General features: G+C 38.4%; 1 protein-coding gene across 1 annotated transcript; it reads left to right on the forward strand.

The window, feature by feature from the left end:
- Nucleotides 1–1,676: 1,676 nt before the first annotated feature.
- LOC129248678 (jerky protein homolog-like) lies at nucleotides 1,677–3,394 on the forward strand. The gene is made up of 2 exons (XM_054888308.1): nucleotides 1,677–2,526; nucleotides 2,597–3,394. Exons 1-2 carry the CDS (start codon nucleotides 1,720–1,722, stop codon nucleotides 3,392–3,394), a joined length of 1,605 nt encoding a protein of 534 aa, XP_054744283.1. The 5' UTR covers nucleotides 1,677–1,719.
- Nucleotides 3,395–22,991: the final 19,597 nt, after the last annotated feature.

Here is a 22,991-nt window from a genome sequence, read left to right on the forward strand (position 1 = left end):
TTCGGTCGTAGACCATGGACGTTCCAACAGGACTCGGCACCATCTCATAAAGCTCGTGTGAACCAAGAATGGTTAAAAAATCATTCCGTCCACACAATGGCTTTCGAATTCGTCAGACGCAAATCCGATGAACTATTCCATGTGGTCCATTTTAGAGAGCAAGGTGAGGACTAAAAAATATGCCAGTATGGATGCAGAGAACGTTAAATATAGAGAATTCTCACGAGCTACGAATGGTGTGAATTGTCAAAAATGAAGTGAAACGGCGAACACTGTTTCACCTCGCTAAACTCGAAGGCGGGGAAGTTCTTAACAGAGCTGATTACAGTGAATTATGTACAAGTACATTGGCTCTGCTCAGTTTTTGGTTTCTGTATGAAATCAAATTGACGAATGCCGACGGCATTTTGCAAGGCATTTGCTTGTGCATTTTTATGTTCCCTTGGTAAACGAAAATATATTCAATTTGTATTTTCAAACAAAGGTGATGAAGAAAAAATGATTGAATTGAATATATGCGCCAACATTTCAAATCAAAGTAACTTTAATGTTTGCTGTTTTAATTTTAAAAGAAAAATTTGAACAAAATACATTGTAAAACGACCTCACATTTTGTTGTGTGCGTTTTAGTGTAAATTTGATGAACATTTTTACTAATTTTTCGAGTCGAAATTAATTTTAGACAAGAATTCAAAGAGCAATTGGTATATTGATGAATATATATGCCTATCAATATATGTTTATATACATATATTTTGTTAGTTACATATATTCGTGCAAAAGTTCAATTGCATCTTCAATTCTTATAGTGTTACAAATGTATGTATGTGCACACGCACTGCAGCAACAATGACCTATCTCACGACGCATTGCCTTATCATATTATATTTATGTACATACATTTGAATATGCATTTTTGTTCCTTTGCCAAACGAAATTTTTTTAAATTTACATATACATATATATTACAGGGAATAATTCATATACATATGTATGCATTTTATAGATAGTACAAAACTTTGAAATTTAAAATAAATAAAAGAAAACTTCAAACAAACGTATTTGCATACATACATATATGGGACAACTAAGTTCTATTGCATCTTTAATAAATATAGTGTTGCACGCATATGTATGCACTGAAGCAACATGACCTACCTCACGAGCATCGCCTTATATTTCATGTAAATAACCTAATGATCAAATTCCTGCCTCACAAAAGCTAAAACAAATTTCTTTTGAATACTCATGTACATATTTGTATGTGCGTATGTATACTTGGTGCCCAATCCCTTCAAACAAATCAAAAAATTCTGTATACAAAACGCTTCATTACCAGGCACACAGAAAGATGGCATATGCAAATATAAATACAGTTGACGCTCAGAAATCTTAAATTTCAGAAATCTTAAAAGACCAGAAAACTTAAACGCCTCTGGCGCATAATGTACTGTTCTGAAATCTTAATATTTTTTAAGTTTTCCGAGCGTTCCATACAAATCGGCTGAGCGAACAATAAATTATGTTGCTAATGCGTGAACTTGCTCAATCGAAGTAAACATTGATTTATTTGTCATTGTTTTGCTTGTATCGCATCTTTGTATACATTAGCGCCAATATTGCAGTGTTGAAAGGAATTCCATTGCGAACGCATTAGGTCAGCAATATTATGGGAATACATTAATTACATTTTTATTTATTGATTTGAATCGATTAAAAATGTCTGCTTCGAAACAAAAAAGATTGTCGCTTGAAGAAAAAGTTAAAATTTTCAATCGTTTAGATGCTGGTGTGACGGCAAGTCGTGTAGCGTTCGATTTCGGTATTTCTGTTTCAGCAATTTCTCAAATGAAGAAAAATAAAACACAAATTATGGCAGCGGTATCAAATTCGCTTGAACGGGCTAAAAAAAAAACGTTACATAAAGCCGAATATTCTGAAATGGAAACAAAATTGTTTGAGTGGTTTATGAACCAAAGAGAGAGAAATTGTCCGATAAATGGGCCTATATTGAAGGCCAAAGCAAAGTTTTTTTTCGCGCATATTTATCCAGACAAAAAAGAAAGTGAATTCAATGCGAGTGACGGCTGGTTAACCAAATTCAAACGTCGATTTGGAATGCGTTTTTTGAAAGTGTGTGGGGAAATATTATCTAGTGACACCACTTCAATTACACCATTTATAAATAGTTTGCGCGCAAAAATGAATGAAATGAATGTCACTAATCAACAGTTATACAATGCAGACGAATCGGGACTCTTTTACCGACTTTTACCAGACAAAACATACGTTGCCGCTTGCGAAAAAACCGCCCCAGGACGAAAAATTCAGAAACAGCGCATTACATTTATGTTATGTTCAAACGCCGATGGATCAAATAAAATCAAACCGCTTGTGATTGGAAAGGCGGCAGAACCACGCTGTTTTAATAATTTCCAAAACCCGCTAAACTATGATCATTCGGCCAATGCTTGGATGACAAAAAAAATATTCAGCAATTGGTTCCACAACGAATTCGTCAAAGAAGTGAGAAGTGAATTTTATTGTTGAAAAAATAATTCTTTTTTTAATTCGAATTCATTGCTAATGTTTATAGGTGCGACGTTTTAGTGCCGAAAACAACATTCCACCGAAAGCAATTCTCTTATTGGATAATTGTAGCGCACATTCACCGATTGATTCATTTTGCTCTGACGACGGAAATATTGTGGCAATGTCCCTTCCACCGAATGTGACAGCCGTCATCCAGCCAATGGACCAAAATCCAATAAAAATAGCAAAACTGAAATATCGAAATATGCTGTTGTCGAATATTGTCGCTCAAGAAGATGCTTCGGTTCATGATATGCTAAAAAGGCATTCAATTCGTGATGCAATCTTAATGTTGAAGTCAGCATGGAATGATTTACCCCAAACCGTATTGGAGAAGGCATGGAACCAAATTTTAAATTGGGACGATGACCAATTTGATAAACAAGATGATCTGCCATTGTCAGAGCTGCTTTCAAATCTTGATTATGAGCGTGAAATTGAAGACACTAGACAATTACTTTTGAAATTGGGTGTCGGTACCAGCTTATCAACCGATGAAATTGAGGAATGGAATGCTGATATGATCGATGAAGGTGATTTGAATGATATCGATATTGAAGAAATGGAATGTGATGCAGATATTGCGGATGGTGAAGCTGTTTGCTCGAATCAACCCATTCCTTATTTAGATGCAATAAGTGCGGTCAACACTCTAATCAAATGGAACGAACAAAATGTAGAATGCACAAATAAGCATATGGCAAACTTGTTCGAACTGCGTTCAGACATCGTTAAAAAACAATTATCGAAACCACAAAAACAATGTATTCTTACTGATTACTTCACTCGTTCAAACACATGAAATGTTATTTTTTAGACTAAAACATTAAAGAAAGTTAATGCAATACGCTGCAGTTGTCAATGATTGCTTCAAATAAGATTTTCAGCTTATTTTCAGCCGATTTTAAAAAACGTCCAGAAATCTTAAAAATTCGGAAAACTTAAACAGCCAAATGACAAACAGGTTAAGATTTCTGAGCGTCAACTGTATTGAATTCAAGCAAAACAATGCTTATTAATATACACATATGCATGTACATACAAGCGCACACACAGGGCATTCGCTTTATTCCTCAAAATGCGTATGTCGTTCAAAGCTAAAATTCTACAAGAACAAAATGCAGTCATAGACGCAGGCGTAGCGGCCATCATTCTAGTTGCCATAGCGCTGAACAGTCGCGGCGGCGCCGAACAGTTTCAACTATTGTAGTGTGCAACAAAAACTCATCTTCAAAAAATTCATTGATAAATTCGAGCTCATAGTTCTAAGAGCAAGAATTTTCATTCATAAAACGAGCCGCACATATGCCAATTTTCTCGACAATTCGAAAATAGTCAATATTGGAATATTTCGCGTAGAATTATTTGCCAATATTTGATAAATCTTCAATTTTTGTCAAGTCGAGTGCCCGCGGCATCGTACATATGTATGCAAAAATATATGTATGTAAATATGTATTTCTAAATGCTCGACAGCCGCAGCTGCTGTGCGTCAAGTGCGCGCATGAGCATACAGTAAGTTGCAGAAGAAAACAAGTAGCTTAAAAAAAGGTCTGATTCGGACATTTTAATACTAAGATAAAATTTGGAAACAATTATTTTACGTTAACTGATAGTAGGCAAATAGTTAATTAGTAGATTACTTTACGTATGTAGTTTTTCAATTGATAAAAAGTGCACAAAACATATGCATATATCTGCAGTTAGAAACTTACTCTGAAATCAGAGCATTTGAAGATGCCTGTACCATTTCAAGCTTACTGTACATACAATGCTGTGCCAATGAATGTGCGCTGCGCCATGAGTGCGCGCTGGATTTCTTGCGAAGTTTTACCGTTTTATCTTGAGCTGTGGCTGGTGAGCACACATACACACAGCATATACATATGCGCAAATGTATATAAATTCACAAATGTATATAAATTCACAAATTTACATTTGCATATGCCATCTTCCTGTGCGCCTGGTAATGAAGCGTTTGCTATAGAGGATTTTGATTCAGTTGGAAGGGATTCAACAAAGTTTTACAGACACCAGACAGACAGACATAACATATGTATATAATTTTGGATGATTTGGAGAAATTCAAATATATAGGTCATATTAAAAAGCTACCTAACATTCTTTGCTTCTAATCACCAACAAATTCTTATCGACTGCTGCTAAATTTACATAATTCAGCCCCTCACTGTTAATTTTTGTTGAAAAATCTGTCTATGGTGAATTGTCTTCGCAAGACGAGTACCCCTCGAAAATGAACACTTTCCAGTCATTAAGACTTCTCTATTCATTAACGTTCTCTGCTTGGAAGGCAGACAAAGAAAGAGGGAGAGACCCGAGAGAGAATGAGAGAGAGAGAGGCAAAGAATATATATCTAAATGTATAAAACATTTGCAGATAATACAAATAGACAAAATTTACAAAAAACGGAGAAGGGTCGACCGGTGTAGGTAAACGCCGGACACAAGGCAACTACGGGCACTACTTCGAGCGTTTATCACCCGCACAAACGCAGCGATTCCAGGACCGCAGCAACGGCACAAATTACCGCAATGCAATACCAACAAATTCGACGCCGGTATGGATAGCACTTTATAGTACGCACAAGCACTAGCCAGGAAACGGAAATAAGCGTCAAAAAATAGGCACAAAAAAAAACGCAAAAACAAAAATTGTTACCAAAAAACGCCCCAAACAGTAGGCACCAAGGAAATATAACGCTAAAAGTAGGCACCAAAAATATATTTACTACAAGTGTGCACCAACAAACAAGCGCCAAAAAGTAGGCAGTGGTATTTCTCACTAGAAATTAGCAACCACAAGGAAAAACTCAAGAAAAATAGCCTATATCTAAGATATATATATATAATGTATAGCTCTCTCTCTTTCTCCTTTTCCTCTACGTTATATCTTTTTTTTTTATCACAAAGGACGAATCTTTCTTCGTCCAAGTGTGCTCACTCCCTGGGCAGCCATACTGACCTAACCTATATCTGTTTTCTCTATCGCGGAACGAAAATGCGCAAAACGTTGCATAGCCTTGAAATTTTACTCTCCATTCTCGCTCGTCCATCGACGCCTAAGAAGTTTCACTTCACAAATTACGGTTTCACAAAACCTTGTTTTAGTAAAAATTAAAAAAAAAATATGATAAAAAAATTAAAAAACAGTTTTTTTTAAATTAATTTTCGTTTTAATTTCGACTGCTTGAAAAATAAAAAAAAAATTGCCCGGTTTGACCGGATGCTTGGTTTTGTATTTATAATTACACTTCAAAGTAAGTGTGGAATTTGATATTTAAATTGTTTCTAAACTTTTCATGGAGAGATTAAATTTCACGCTTGATTTGAATCTTGAACGCATTCTCTCTCCGAATAGATAAATACGCTCCGGTTCTGAAAAGTATTCGACGCGGTACCAGCTGGTGGTAGCAGAGGAAGAAGAAGGCCACCTTTGCGTTGGAAAGATCAGATGGAGAAGAAATTGGCTTTATTTGGTCTGTCCAATTGGCGTGGGTTAGCTCGAGAAAAAAACGACTGACGCACTTTGTTAAACTCGGCCAAAATCGCGTAAGCGGTTATCGAAGAAGATTTTATATTTACACACAAAACACGGCTAAAATATATACCTGAACTTGAAAGACCCTGCATGTATACTATATATGTTTGCTATACTCGCCTGCGTTTTTCAATTCAATGTTATATTTAAGCATTATTTTTACATTTTAATTTTGATTTGCCAATAAGCCTCAGATAGAAATTCGACTCGCTTAGTTCCACTAAAAACTCCTTTAAATTTTTTTCATTCCATTTCTGATCTACTATTTTATTTGAAACTTGTTTGCTTCTTTGCTTTTTTAATTCCTTTTCCTCTAATTCTTATTCCATTTGGTTTCATATGTATGTATGAATGAAAATTTGTACCAAATGTATGTGTGTATATCAACATTTATGTGTGTATGTATGTGTGCATTATATTAATTTCTGCAGCGCTCATTTCTTTGCACTGCTATTTTGCTTGAATTTCTTTACTTCCCATATTTTTGCTTTAGCTTTCGCAATACCTACCTCCTACTCTACTACTTTCATACTCTGTTACTCTCATACTCTCCCACACTCCTACTCACCTACTCTCCTCCTTTCTCTTTTCGCCTTGGCAAATACAAAGCTGCACGAGAAAATAAGCAACGCAACGAAATTGAATTGTTTAATTTTGTAACTTTTTGTAGCGGTCGACTGGCTGTTCTTCCTGCAAAGAGCGGGCTGGCTGGCCAGTGGACACGAGCACATACATACATACAAACATACATAGACCATTGCCTTCTTGCGTTGTCTTAGATCCAATGCTCGCAGTCGTACTGGCTCTGCTAAGTATTTAATTTTGTATTTTGTTTGTTCTATGCTTTTGAATGTTTTGGAAAATATTTGCAATGCGATTAAAATGTGGCGATTTTCAAGTGGTGCCAATATTGATGCTTCTTGATTATTTTGAACAATATTTACTTGTTTGCACTGTGCACACAAATACACAAACCAATATTGAATGTATTTCATGGACTTAACAAGGATTTATGAATTTAGAAGAGCGAGCAATGTTTTCAAAATAATTTAAGGTGGAATAAAAGTTTTGAGACTTTTTTTACTGATTTTCTTGACGCTGATATTGAGAAAAATTGTTTGCTTTTTATGCGTCCTCTGAAAATGTATGTAGAGCTTCAAAGGAATTGAAGTTTGCTTCAAGTCTTTAGAAAAATGGTATACAACTTTTAAGGTTACTAACTAGAAATGCCACGTGAGGGCAAGCACTTCTCCCGTTGGTGCTTCCAATGTATCGAAGTTCTTCCTCTTAACCTGCTACCACCTTCAGACATCATATCGGATACTTTCAGAGGCGGTGCGTTTGACTCCACCCATACGACAGGACTAGCCAGCGGAGCTTCTAAATGTGCATATTTGCGTACAGTTCATCCCTCCATCGTTTTCGATATTCGCCTTCGCCAACGCGCAAAGCTACGATGACAAGTTAGACACATTTATCAGTGGTGCAAATGCAATCAGGCACTTCAAAGCGCCAAGGATTCGATGGTACGGTTACATTTTACGAATGAGCAACGGTAGAACTATAAAAAAGATCTTCAAACAAATCCACAAAGCGACAGAAGAAGAGACCGGCCGAACGAACGACGAAGACATGACGTTGAGGGCGATTTTGGAGCTATGAGCATATCTGATATCAAACGAAAAACTGATGACCGAGTGACGTTGAAGCGATGGTTGTAACGGAAGCAATGGTTCACCCCGAACTGAGATGCTATGATGATGATGATGAACGCACAAAGCTCCTTACATCCTCCGCACAATCTTTCCCGAATCGAATACTCTAAGTGCCATCAGATGTTGTTACCGTCCTTGCTTCTGCGCCATTCAATAGGTCGGTCATGAAAGAGATTCCCCTCTTGAGATTTCAGAGCTGACGTTTTTATCATTGTTGATGCTGGTTCTCAAGTAGACGAAGATCTTTACACATTACTTCCCCCAAACATGTTTATGTATACATAAATTTATGATATTGGCTCTTGCACTCTTTAATCGGTGTTGGCGGAGCTCATCCTCATATTTGCGGTGGCCGTCTTGATATTTTTCTACAAGTGAAGGGACTTTGAGTTTTATGCCACCTCCAAATGGCAGTTGGCTTTTCATGAGCAGCTTTTTCATGGCAGTAATGCACTCGGAGATTTGCCATTCTCTGCCGAGGAGTGGCCTCTATTAGGCAATAACTTTTCCTATCATTTAATATTTCGCGTCATTTGATGTTTCGTGCACTTCCGAATGGTAGTCAAGCACCAACTTATTCGGCTATGGCGGTCACTCATTCAAATACAGTTGCCTTAATAAACCTAGGAAGATGGTTGCTGGAGATGGTCGCAGAATCGATTTGAGTTGCTGGGCGATTGTCTGAGCCTGTGCTAGTGGTTGCGCAGTCTGCACTTATCAGTGAGCGTGCCAGTTTTTTGTTTTTTTTTTGTGGGGGAGGTAGGGTTGAAAATTGCCTTCGCACTTACAGCGACCGTCGTACACTGCGTTGAGCAGTGGAGCCACTAAAACAATCCCTACTACTCTTCTGGGCATACTCCCTTCCTGGAACTAGTTTTTGCATTACTTCAGAAGGTCCCAGAAGAGCGTCCACGAAACAATGAGATGGCCCGGTGCCATTCACCTGTGGGTCCACGACGGGTCCACCGTTTTTATAGCCAGCTTGCATCCTATAGGCCCGTCTTCTTTGGTCTCTATCTGTACGGCTTCGCTTTATTGCACTGTGTCGAGGTGAATCTTATTTTCCATAATACGCATTTAATGTATCCTTTGAACGCAATCCAGCTGTCCTCGCGTTCGAGCATCTTCCCGATCACATTAGTCGGTGCGAGGTCGCCAATCTGCTGCCTTAGAGCATCTCTTTTCACGTGCGGTCTGTGGCAACTAAAGAACGTGTGTTCAACGTCATCGCTCGGGAGTTCGCGGTATATGCACTTGGGGCGTTTACCTTACATATGCGGTATAGGTATTTCCGGAAGTTTCAGTGGAAGTAGTTCACTTCCCCGAAGTTCCTTTGGACCCATTTGCTTATTAATGCAATGAGTTTCGCCGTCCATATGCCACTCCGTTCAGTGTCTCATCGGCTTTCCCACCGTAGTATGGTTTGGCATCTACGTTCCGTGATGAGGTTTTTCTTCTTGGAGTCCCACGCATCCATTCGTTCCCGGGCCATGGGGTCGACGGGTATCTCTCCGCTGATTATAAAAATTCCTGCGCCTGAGACAGTGCAGTAGGCTGAGGCAACTCTGAGTGCCGCTGTTCGTTGCACAGCCTCCAGTGCTTTGCGCTTGGCTTTGCATTTTAGCACAACTCCCCATACTTCGTTGCCGTACCGGAGAATTGAGCTTGTGGTTGCCATAATTAACCTTCTTTTACTCTGTGTTGGCCCACCGATGTTTGCCATTAATCTACTTAACATTACCGTGCCCTTTGTTGCTTTGGTAGTCGCATGCCGTATCTGGGCCCAGAAAGTAAGCCTGCACTGAAGTGGAATATCTCGGTATTTAATTACTTTCTGGGTCACTAAGAGCGTGCCGGCTATTTGCATGCTGACCTCGAGAGGCATGTGACCTCTTGTCATAAGGAAGGCTTCGATTTTATATTTGGCGAGTTCAGGCCATGGTCGTCAAGCTATATTTGCGTCCTTAACATAACTTTGTTCAGCTTCCTCCTAACGTCCGTAGTGTCCCGAGCTGGTATGACCGCCGCTATATCGTCCGCGTATTCCACTAGATATGTATCTTCTGGCATTTCTATGCTCAAGATCTCGTCGTAACTTAGAGAGTGCATTCTCAATTTGCACTTAGTGAGGTTCGTGAGATGTTTAAATCTCTTTTGATTATAGCCTTCAGGTAAGGATTTAGCCTCACATTATGGCGCTCGCATCCATAGCCTTAGCTCTTCACTTACATCTCGTAGCCGCAACTGGCTTTTTGAAACCAGACTAAGCCTGTTGATTGCCATTACCTCTCGTCGCGGAACTACTGTCAAGTATTACATCGCGGAGAGGGAAGGTGATTAGCCGCCGCTGCTGTCTCTTTGTCTTTCTAGACGCTTCATCTCTTTAATAGTCTCCACCAATAAGTCGCAAGCCGCATTCCACTTTTTCTTCGAGCGCAGCATATGTTGCATGAATGTTTCCGGCGCAGGAGGTTCTCCAAAGACTCTATAGCAATAAAATAGCGATTGTTATCGGGGTTGAACCTGTATAAATGTGCTTTGAAGCAGCAATGCTCACTCAAGAACTGGGTCAGGTGGAAGACCAATTTTCCACGTGAAGAATTTGCGCATCCAACGCCCTTTTGCCGAGTTATTCCTCCTTGTTTGAACACGAGTTTGTAAGCCTCTGTGTTCTCTAGTCTGTGTTCGAAGTCGCCATTGTTGAGATTGGTGCTGAAACTCCTGAAAATGTACTGAAAACTTGGGTTAACAGGGTGGAAAACTGCAAAGCTAGCCGTGAAAGTCATTTGAGTGAAATTCCGCTCCATGTTCAATGGCAAGGTTTACAGGGTCCGGCATTCGAAGTGTAATCAACTTCAGACCGCTCGTGGAACTGATGCATAAATAAAGTTTTTCTTTATCGCACCATTACTCGTGACAATGGTACTGGTAACATCGCATCGCGAAACGCCAAAAAACTCCAACGTCATGTGATATGGTTCAAAAAGTGAAGAAGCAACTTGAGCGAAATCCCCGACGAAGTGCCAGTCAGATGGCGAAAGAATTGAAAATATCTGACCGTAGCATCCGCCACATACTGAAAAAAGATTTAAAGTTAAGCCTTACAAGATCCAAAATGTGCATGATCTCACACCAAAGCAGCAACAAGACAGATTTGAGAGACCGAAGGAGTTGCTTTGCTCGGTCGAAAGCGGTAAATTTCCAAACATTGTGTTTTATGACGAGAAAATTTTTCAAATTTACCAATTCATAAACTCCCAAAACGATAGGATTTATTTGACCGACCGATCATACGAGAATTTGAGTCATCGATTGGTCACCAGGAGGCAGCACCCGCCACAGGTAATAGTTTGGGCCGCTGTAACCACAGATGGGCGCTCTCCAATCGTTTTCATCGAGTTTGGCGTCAAGGTAAAGTATTCTGGAGGTTGCTTTGAAGCCGTGGGTAGACAAACATTTCGTAACAGACCACGGATGTTTCAACAGGACTCGGCACCGTCTCACAAAGCTCGAGTGAACCAAAGATGACTAAAAAACAACGTTCCGAACTTCATAACGTGCACACAATAGCTCTCCAATTCACAAGACGCGAATCCAATGGATTATTCTTTTTGGGCCAATTTGGAGAGCGAGATACGAACTAAAAGATTTACCAGTATCGAGGCGCTGAAAAAAGCCATTGTCCACGAGTGGGCCAAGCCACATTCGGTCAGCTTGCTATTCGTTTCTGGACCATCTCAAGGCCATAGTGCAAGAGTAAATTGATTCTTAATTTTGTATTATTTTCACACATTTTTTACTTTGAATTGAATAAAAGTAATTTCCCAAACTGGCGGCCGCCGTAGCCGAATGGGTTGGTGCGTGATTACCATTCGGAATTCACAGAGAGGTCGTTGGTTCGAATCTCGGTGAAAGCAAAATTAATAAAAACATTTTTCTAATAGCGGTCGCCCCTCGGCAGGCAATGGCAAACCTCCGAGTGTATTTCTGCCTTGAAAAAGCTCCTCATAAAAATATCTGCCGTTCGGAGTCGGCTTGAAACTGTAGGTCCCTCCATTTGTGGAACAACATCAAGACGCACACCATAAATAGGAGGAGGAGCTCGGTCAAACACCTAACAGAAGTGTACGCGCCAATTATTTATTTTTTTTTTATTTTTAATTTCCCAAACTAAATTTATTACTTTTTTAATTGGTTACACTGCGAGTGCCGGACCCTATTACCTTTCCAATACGCATACGCGCCTTTTATTTATACCCGAATAAAATTGAATTTCAAGCACAAGATATACCACCCTGTCTATTTCCAAGCCAGTTCCAATCACTTGCTTACAGGAAATTGCAATTTAAAATAGAAATCCCAAAGAAGACTATTTGTATATACAATTTTCAATGAAAACAGAAAATGTTTGCTGCACCAACATCCATTGGAGTTACACGCCTCAATCAATCTCATTGTCAGTTTAATTTTTCAACCTTCAAACAAATGCTTCATTTCCTGCTGAATTAACAGCTCCGCCGTTTTCTCCATTTTCTCCATTTTGCACCTACAAAATATATACTTTTCTGTTACTTTTTCTTTGCGCCTTTCTTTTCTTTTACCACTACATCGATGTATCACAATGACTTGCGAAATCTCCTCGTTTTAATTTTTTATTTGCGCAGTTCTTCTTTCCCATTCGCTGGCTATTTGATTAACTTTGTTCTTGCTTGGTTGCACTTGAGACCAAATTAACACCTTCGCGAATAACGGCATTGCAGTCCATCATTAGTACTAATTAAAATAATTGCAGTTTGCGAAAAAATGTATTTGTTTTCGTTTTTTTTTCCATCAGGAAAGAACGAAAATAATGAAAGTAATTTTTATATTGAAGCTCCTACTAGAAATAAATTAGAAAACTGCTGCCGAGAAGGTTGGGTTTGGTGGATGCGTAAGTACTTAGATAGCGAGATAGAGCGTGACAACCAGTAATACAATGTGGTGCAAAATTAATCATCGAATTGTTGTTTTTGAATAACTTTTCTACTACCGTCGTTTTCCGAAACGGACAAATAGAAGTTGCATATTCTAATGTAAGGGTCCGAGAACATCGAGCTATTACGCCGTATAAAACCTATGATTGAGTAAGAAATGGACACAATAAAGTTAATGTGACTGTTGTTCATGAACAGATTGAAGTAAAGTATTAGCAATGCTGTAAGATGACTGGAAAACCTTTTGAGTTTTAGCGAAGGTGACATGAAAACATTTCTTAATATTTAGAGACATGCCAGAGTTACTGCACCAGCGAACATTCTTTCTAATGGCCGAAAATATTTTCAAATCATCAGCATACAAAAGAAAGTTGGCAAATGAAAAACAGGTACAAATATCATTAATAAATAGAACGAAGAGAAGAGGCCCTAAAATACTGCCTTGTGGCACCCCTGAAGTCGCAATGAAAGGTTCCGAACATTCACCCCCAATCGTTACCACACATCGTCTATCGCATAAATAAGATTTCAACCATTGAAAGAAAACGGAATGAAAACCAAGCGAGGCTAATTTACGTAAACGAATTGTATGAGAAACTCTATCGAATGCTTTAGAAAAGTCCGTGAGTCCACTTGAAAACCAAAGTCCCAATCGACTTGAAAACCTTCAGCTAAAGTTCCAAAGCAGTATTCACCAAAAGCAGCCAGGCTGGAAACTGTAGACCTACCCGAGATAAATCCATGCTGATTGGGCGAGATTAAGCTCTTAGTTGCAAAGTACATTTTTTCTTTTACAATTCCTTCAAAAGTTTTGGAAATAATTAAAAGCTTCGAGATTGGCCTATAGTTACACACTTCATTCTTTTGCCACTCTTGAAAGTAGGGGTGATAGTTGTGATTTTCCAATCGTTGATAAAAACTCCCGAAGATAGAGATTTATTAAAAACTAATTTGAGAGGAATGACAATAGCCGGGCAGTTTTTAAGAAAAATTACGGACAGCCCATTCTTATCAGTCTGCGAAGAAGGTTTTAAGCCCAAAATCCCATTCTCAATGTCCAGAGAAACCAGGTTTAAATAGGCAAAATTCAAAGATGAAGAAGGATTATCATGACAAGGAGAAAACGAGTACGTATCATCACTAGTGAAATTAGATTTGAAAAAATCGGCAAACAAATTGGCTACGTCCACAGGAGTAGACGCTAATTTGTCATTATAATGAACCGCAGAAGGGACTCGAGCCCTTGACTTTTTAGATTTAACAAAGCGCCAAAAGGCCTTAGGATTAGACTTAATATTCTCTTCAATCCGAAGAATATAGTTCCAGTATAAAAATTTATTTAAACAGTTGAATTTTTTTTAACAATGCTTGTAATTTATAAAGATAGATTCATTCTTAGATGCTAAAAATTGCTTGTGAAGCTTATTCCGCTTATTTTTAAGTTGATAAGTGTACCATGGAAGTTTAAAAGGTTGTTTTTTAAATTGTGGTACATATTTCATAAAAATTTCGAGCAACTCCGCTTTAAAGGTAGAATAGCATTCAACAATATCTAATCCAGAAAGTAAATCTTCCCAACTGATTTCATGTAAAATGCTGTTTAACCTAGAAAAGTCAGAAGAGGAGAATTTGACTACGTTATTAACAGAATTGGGAACTGGAAAGTTTTGGAAGAATATTACTTCTCTGATCATAGATATATCTCGTTTGAGGTTAGTAAAAATCTACCGAAACCTAAGCCTGGTAGAAATATCAGGAAAATAGACTGGGAAAAGTATGTAGATTGCAGGAACACGTTTATCTGTGGTACCCCAAAGCAGAGAAGGACTAGAAAATTTAGTTGACAAGATGCCTTAGCGGAAACGAGTTCCATAAGAAGACTGAGGGGTAAACCCAAGCCTAAGTGGTGGACGGTTGAACTAAGCAAGCTTCAAAAAACAAGCAGAAGCGCTTTTAATGAGGCAAAGAAAACACGTCTCGCAGAAGATTGGTAAGGCTATAAAGATGCTCTGAGAATCTATAAGAAGGAAAACAGAAATGCCCAAAGGCAATCTTGGAAATCCTTTCGTGAAGAGGTTGAGGGGGCAACTGAGACCTCCAGACTTCGTAAGATTTTATCGGGAAGTCGTCAAAATTGGGAACTGCTACAGAAAAGTGATGGTACTTTCACTACAACTAGTAAAGAGTCATTAGAACTTTTACTCGACACTCATTTTCCAGGCTGCTCAGACACTACTGGGCATGACATGGAAGATACAGTACACTGTCGTCTGTCGTGAAGTCAGAATATACGCTATATCTGAGGATCGGCTCTTATGGGCGATTGAAAGTTTCAAACCTTTTAAATCACCGGGTCCAGATGGCATTTACCTGGTGGAACTGCAAAAGACCGCCGGATATCTAGCGCACTGCCTACTACCAATCTTCAAAAGTTACTTCCTTTACGGTCATATACCTCTTAAGTAGAGGAAAAGTCAAAATTGTTTTCATTACAAAAGCTGGTAGAAACTCACATACCCATCTAAAAGACTTAAGACCGATATCTCTTTCTTCTTGAAAACTTTAGAGAGGTTGATAGAATTTCACTTAAGCCTAACTATAGATAGAAATCTTATCTCTACGTCACAACATGCCTACACGAAAGGGAAATCGGTAGAGACAGCTCTACATAACAGACAAAATGGCCAAAGACACCACTTTAAACCCGACAGTCACATCCAGCCTCTTCATCAAGAGCGCCATATATCGCCTAGTTAACCAAAAAAGACGCATCAAGCTGGCTCTTGTTTGAATAGATTTCAAACATCATTACTCCCGAATCAACCCAACCCGGATCAAACTTCACTACCCTTCATCCATACCAACAAACATGCTGACACCTTTTATACGGCTCCGAATCGCACACCCCATACTTACACATGCTCATCTCCTAGAAAGGGGCCGGACCAACCAATGTCCCTTTTGTAATGCCCCAACAAGCGTTCTTCATCTAACTGCTTTCTGCCCAGGACTCGATGCCAAAAGACAACAGAATTTCGTTGGGACTGACCCCACCGCACTTCTTATGAACCCATCTAAAAAAAAAACATAAGAAGAATATATGGATTCCTAAAAGACGCCGACCTACTCCGAAGGATTTAAAACCGTTCATACTTCCCGGACAGCTAATAGCCTCTGATGCTAGTGCTGCATGACTACACCAGTTTATATAATAGTTATTAACATTGTATAAGTGTAATTAAAATAAAAAAATATACAAAAATAAACCATTTTGTGATCTACTTGCATTTTAATTTGTGATATTTGCCAGACGACGCTCGTAATGCTCCAGAGAGCGTCCCGTTGGTTGAGTCTATAAAAAGTGCGACCTCATAATGGTAATTTTATTGATTTTATAAATATGTAAATTAACGTTTTTATTTCTTTGCACAGGTTTTTGTTTTGTCTGCCATCACGCATCGATTACACTAATTCCCCTCAAAAACAAAACCAAAAGCAAAAACAAAATTGACTCAAATTGAACACTTGTCGCAATTCTCAAGCCTGCTGCACGCCTTTGACTGTCAAGGCAACAGACAAGGTTGTCTACACGTGTATGTAAATGCGCTCATTTATGTTGTATTTTGTTTTTGTTTTTGTCATTAACGACACTTGTGTAGACGGCTGTAGGGACATCCTTTCAATGTTGCTAGTTGACTACTGCTCTTTGCCTTTGCGTGTGGAGCAAAAATCTGTTTATAGGCACTTACAATTTCACAAAAAAAAAAAAAAATCATTGAACCGCAAATAAATGTTTTACTTTTGCTTGCGTATGAATCCACATAAAAAATTAGGTGGAAAACTTTTAGAACATGCGTGATATATACCTATGTATGTACTTTGCAACTAGTACTCTTGGGCCCAGTATGGCAGTGAATAGATTTTTGATTTATATGAAACTATCTGAATCACTAATTTGTCCTTTTCTTGGCGCGACCGGTCGCTGCTATATTTAGGTAGATAAATGAAATATTTCTTTTTTTTTTTGTTTTTTGTTTTTACATCCCAATTTTATTACATCTGTCCATGGACACTTAGTAATTCTTTATGGCTTGGGTGGGAGATAAATTGTTACTTGAAATCAGCATTTAAATAACATCTTTCAATGAATAGTTAGGTTAGGTTAGGTTAGCTAAGGGCTCACTTGGACAAATATTAAGAAATCGTCCGTTGTGGTGCCATACATGGGAGAGGAGAAAGGAGATGGGAAGGAAAAAGGAGCCTTGGTAGCAATCGAGCTTTAGTTATTTGGATAGGGAATGTCATATGTGTAAATTATATACAACAATGGTCCCAATACGCTGCCTTGTGGTACTCCGGCATCAATTTTTAATACCTCCGAGCATTCGTCCTGATGTTTAACAATGAAGTACCGGTCGCTTTGGTAACTTCGCAATTGGTTTGTTGAGTGTCCTTTTGATTTATGAATGTCTTTTTGAAGTGCCTGGCTAGCACACTAGCCTTTTCTAGTGGCGTTTTGACCCATCTGTTGTTTTCGTTTAAAATTGCATGTTGGTGAGGTGTTGTTTTCTTGACCTTCGATGTTGTCCGCCAGAGTGAGTAGTTGCTGCTTTTTGTTGGATCTAGGTTGGAGAAAAAGTTCTGCATTTTGTAAAATGGTTGAAATACCAGTCTGGCACTACCCAAGTGGCCATCTTGATACCATTATGTGACCTCGCACGGGCAGACGTCTACAGCCTGCCAGAGCTGTTGATATAAAGGAGAAGATTGATGGCACTAAGGGTGGACTACTGCCCCAGGCTGTCGAAGAGGGGAGCTTACAGTGGCCTTAATCTTCTAGCTGCCGATTCTCAGTCCTATTTTCTGAGAGAATACTGCCCCGCCGCCGATTAAGAAATCGGATTTTAGTGAGCCGAAAAAAACAATTGGTACGATGAGAAATATCACGAAATCTTTAGAGCCAACCTGGATGGTCCGCAACCCGAGCGATGTGGAATTACCACCGGGAGCTGAGAAAGGTTTCGGAACGTATTGTCCAAAAGAAGAAACGAGAGGATGAAGTACGTGAGTGCGAAGAGCTTGAGATACTGAGCAGTAGTAAAAGCGTCGAAAACTCTATTAAAAAGTTCGGCAGCTTACCGAAGGTTTCAAGATTGGGGCGTTTTTCTGCAAGAGCAAAGAGGGGTTAAGAGGGGAACACTTTTCAAATTTGTTGACTCTTGCCGGCAGATGGCTTTATACGAGGAGATTTTTCGTGACAGAAATACACTCGGACGTTAGCCATTACCTACCGAGGATGTACCACTATGAGGAAAGAATTTTCTATCTATCACACACCAAACCATTCGGCTACGGCGGCCGCGGAATTTGTCTTCTAAATATCGCGTACAAGGACCCGTTGTGCGTTAACCGTGTGGTTTTAGACCTGGAAAATCCACAGTAGGCTAGATACTCACGATATGTGAAGTCTTTGAAATTACCCATGAAAGGAGAATCAATATACCCCACCTTTTAGCCGATTTTAAAGCCGTATTCCAGAGCATGAACAGAGGTTGACTATATGCCGTGATATCTAAATTTGGTATCCCCGAAAACTAGTACGGCTATGCAAAATGACGTTGATCAATACTAGCAGCTGCGTCTGAATAAGGAAGAGTTCTGCTAGCCATTTGATACCAAACGTGGATGACTCTTTGTCGAGTGACTTCTTTAAGCTGATGCGGGAAAAGATGCAGAATTTAATAGCTCAAGCTTCATGTATTATGGAACAACTGCAGGGGCACAGATGACCTCAAATCTCGAATCTCGACGAACCGCGGATCTCACAGGATGCTGGATAGTAAGGCAGCACGCAATTAAGTTAAATATAACAGACATCAATACGAGTATATGCTGCAGATGTAGAGAAGTGGGGCCGAAGGAAACTCCTTTTTACTATTTTTCAATTGTTCGTGGTTGTCAATCCAAGAATACGAGCTTTCGCCATTCCTCGACAACATTAAGGAAATTTCGGTATTGGAATCGAGATAAGATAAGGGTATATTAAGTAGAAAAACGTAGCAATATTTATGTTATCGCACAATTTATAGAATACGTCATATGTTAAACCTTAATTCTATCATTATGTCTCATATTTATCACAGGCTTCGATTTTTTAAAATATTTTTTCAAAGGAAAAAACTATTATGAAACAACTTTGCTTTACGTCTCACAAGCTAATGTTATTCTGTATGCATTTAAGTGACCTAGTTCAATACTCGTAGTACGAAAGTTCGGATACTAGCGGATTGTCTGAAAAACTGCAATGAATTTTAAATCTTTCAGTCAAATTTTGTATTTGATCTGACAAAATCTTGGTTTTTGACTCCTCATGGAGCTTGCTGGCGGAAAAGTCCCGTGGGAGTCGTAGCATCATTTGAGTACCTTATTCTGGTAGATTTGCTCCTTGCGTCTTTGCGATATTACTCCAGGCTGGACAGACTTATAATATTATTGGCTGCACCATAGGCTTGTAAATCAATGTTTTACTTTCATCGCTTAAGCCAGAGCGTTTATTTATTAGGGAATATAACATTTAAATAGCCAAATTTACTTGCTTTTGTTGCACTTTACGTGATCGCAAAAAGATACTTTTTTTTATCGAAAATCACCTCAAGATGCGATAATACGGTATTGGCCCATGTGACTACCATGACTACCTAAGTTCAGATCTGTAGTTGGTGAAAAGCAATCACTTTTTTTCTAATGAAAAATATAGCTAGGGCTTTACCAATGTTTAATTTTATTTTCCAAGCACACAAATAGTCGCCACTGTAGTCATCCTGAGATTTGGTTACGATTTCATTCCGAAACCCATGCGGATAAAATATGCCAATGTCGGCCTATGAACAATTCGCTAATTTGGTAAAATCAGAACAATAAATACTCGTAATGTAAAGTAAAGAACCCAGAACCGATCACTAGGGAACACCAGCGGATAGTTCGATCATGCCAGAGTATTCGCCATTCAGAGACACGCAAAAGGAACGATTTTTTAAAAATCAAAGTACGATTTTTACCAGAGGTAATGGAAATTTTAAATTTCAAAAACTTTCTCAACGTCAAGCAGCATTAAAACGATTGATTTCCTGTGATCGAAATTAGACTTGAAGTGATTATATCATATGCATGAGGATTCATCTGATCTGCTGAGTCGTGCTGTGCTGTTGTCTAAGTCCAAATCGCTCGTTTGGTATAATCTGATGGGTGTTTAAGAACAGAGATATTTCATTTTTAATAATTTTTTCAAAAATTTTGCTTAAGCTGTTTAAACGACTAATATAGCGGTAGCTATCAGTTATGTTTGCTGACTTGGACTCGAGGTCCCTTTTTTTATTTCCTGTCTCAACGAAGTCACTATAGGAAATGACACTCTTAAAAGTGCTTCATCACCAACATAGCAGAAGACTTTATTAGTACTAAGAGCATTTTCAAAAAATCGGTTTTTTTATAGATTATTATTTTGCATAGTTTTAGTCGTATTTCTGTCGGAGTCGATTGTAAAAATTTCCCATAAATACAAAGTTATGGTAGAAAATGTAACTGCCCGTCTGCCTCGGGCGAAATGCACTTGAAAGTTGACACTCTTTTTTCTCGAGACTACTTTTTCCGGCACGGTCTGCATGATAACTCATACAGTTTTTAATATTTATTGATGCGGTTTGTTTTAAATATTCGAAAGCGTTTTCTCTATAGTTTGTCGAGCCGGATTTTTGATATATTTTTTTTTAATTTTATAAACATAATTAAAGTGTGACATTTTTGACGTAAAACGCATACTTTTTTTTTAAATGCCGTAAATTGCAAATTTTTTCGAAATTCAAAAATCCGGCTCGACGAACTATAACTACAACTTTATTTTACAAGAATTTTTTACCTTTTATAGATCCATCAACATTTCACGGAGAAATGATGCCGTCCGTAGAGCAACTTTTTTTTCGTTAGACTTTTGGTCACGTGATTTTTATATATAAAGTAAAGAAAAAGTAAAATATTTATTTTTTTAAGTTTAAGTACTAATAAACAATGCATAAAATTTTTATATAAATATTTCTATTGTTATCCCTTCTAAAAACAGTTTTCCTTTTAGCGTAGTTTTGGCGTTGCTGGACGTATGTAACGCCTTAAATCGGCACCAGACGCTAATTGAGTGTCTCCCAGTTTGGCGAATAGAGCCACTCAAACAACAACAGGAACTGAAGCTTTGAGACTCTATAAAAAAATCCCTTGACGGGATGGTTAAAAACTAAAAAGCAGATGTACTGCCATTGATTAAGAGTATCGATTTTCTTATGTGTGAAAATTACCGGTTCCCGTATTTGCCATATGTTCTGTGCCTGCAAAAAAGTGTCACTGCAATGGCTGCCACTGCCAGCTAGCAAAGGTATTACTAGTAAACGAAACAATGCAATAATGGATAAGGAGAAAATGCTGGCTTATGTTGTTATGTGGCAAATTTAATTGCAACAATTTCATGTTGTTGCGTTTCTCAACAATACATATGTTTTTATGTACATACATATGTATGTTTGTAGCCTGTAGCTGTTACTTCATTTTATGCAGTTCTTATTTTTTACTTCATTTCGCAATTCTCTGCACTGCATTGCACAAATTTGCATTCGCCAGCAACATCTGGTCGCACTTGCAAGATTTTGTAACTTAGATCTGTGCTGTGATGCATGTAATAGTATGCAAGTAGGTATGTTTATGTGTGGACGTGTCTGAAATAAAAATAGCTACACTTCCAAGAAATGTGACAGCAATGAGTAATAAGGCACACCACAGCTGTGACACAAATAACGAACGTGCAAATGTGTTGCACTGCCATTTGTTTTTTTGGTTTGCTCCTGCGTTGACACACTTTTGGGCAAAAGATGGCAAAATAAACTAACAAAGGGAAAAACAAATGCTGCGAATGCTACAAATGCAACAAAAACGTATTTTAAACAAATGTCTTGTCAAATAAGTGGCTGAGTAGCAGAAAATTTGCTACTTACTTGCCTTCATTTGAAGTGGATTCATTGTAGTTGTATATATGCATATGTGTGTATGTGTGGATGCATGTATGTATGTATGTGTGGATGTATGCATGCATGTGTGGATGTATGCATATATCTATGTATGCATCCACGTGTATTCTTAAGAGGCAATGGATCGTTTGCTTTGCCGTTTTCTGTTCCAGCGTAATTAGAACACAATAAAGCACAAAAAGCATCACCTTTTTTCATTCGGCGTTTAAGACATAATTATTATTATGATTCTGGTTTGGCTGCTGACATTTATGAAATTTATTACGGTTACGAATGGAGCGGCACACGCCACCAGAAAGCGAAATTTATTTTGAATTTTTTTTGCGCACTAATTCGCCAGAAGTTTTAGTCAGGGATCGAAAAAAATCGTTATTTTCAAATTTTCAATAAGCAAAGCAAAAGCTTTCAAATATCAGAGAACAATTTCGTATATAACGGAACTATTTATTTATATTTTCTTTGATATATTGTGCACTCAACAAGTGATTTTAATCGCGGATTGAAGCACGTGTTGTTAAAAAATAAAATGGAATCTTCGAACGCGTATAAGAGGCCTATTTTGTATTTTTTTTTTATAAAAATGGTAAAAAAAATGAAGTAAACACTGTTCACGGAGAGGATACCGTGAGTGTAAGGACTGCGAAAAAGTGGTTTTCAAAGGAGGATGGTGGAGAATGCCCCGCGCGCTGGTCGTCCTGACGTCTTTAACTCCGACGGCTTGCTCGAACTCGTGGAAACTGAGCCAAATTTGACAGTCGCTATGATAGCTCAGAGGTTAAATTCATCGCATGGAACAGTTCACAGGCATCTGATTCAGTTGGAAAAGGTTTCAAAGCTGGGAAAATGCGCTCCGCATAGACTTTCCGTCGCCAACCTTCAGCAGAGAGTGAATGTGTGTTCTCAGCTGCTGCAATGGCTTGAAAATGAAAGTTTTTTCATCCGTATCGTTACAGGTGATGAAAAATGGGTTCTTTACAATAATCCTGTTCGCAAACTCCAATGGTTAGATAAAGATGAAACACCAGAACTGACCCCTAGAGATGACCTTCACTCCAAAAAGATTCTCCTGTCTATTTGGTGGGAT

Source organism: Anastrepha obliqua, chromosome 5, assembly GCF_027943255.1.
Source record: "Anastrepha obliqua isolate idAnaObli1 chromosome 5, idAnaObli1_1.0, whole genome shotgun sequence".
In the NCBI taxonomy this organism is placed as follows: Eukaryota; Metazoa; Arthropoda; class Insecta; order Diptera; family Tephritidae; genus Anastrepha; species Anastrepha obliqua.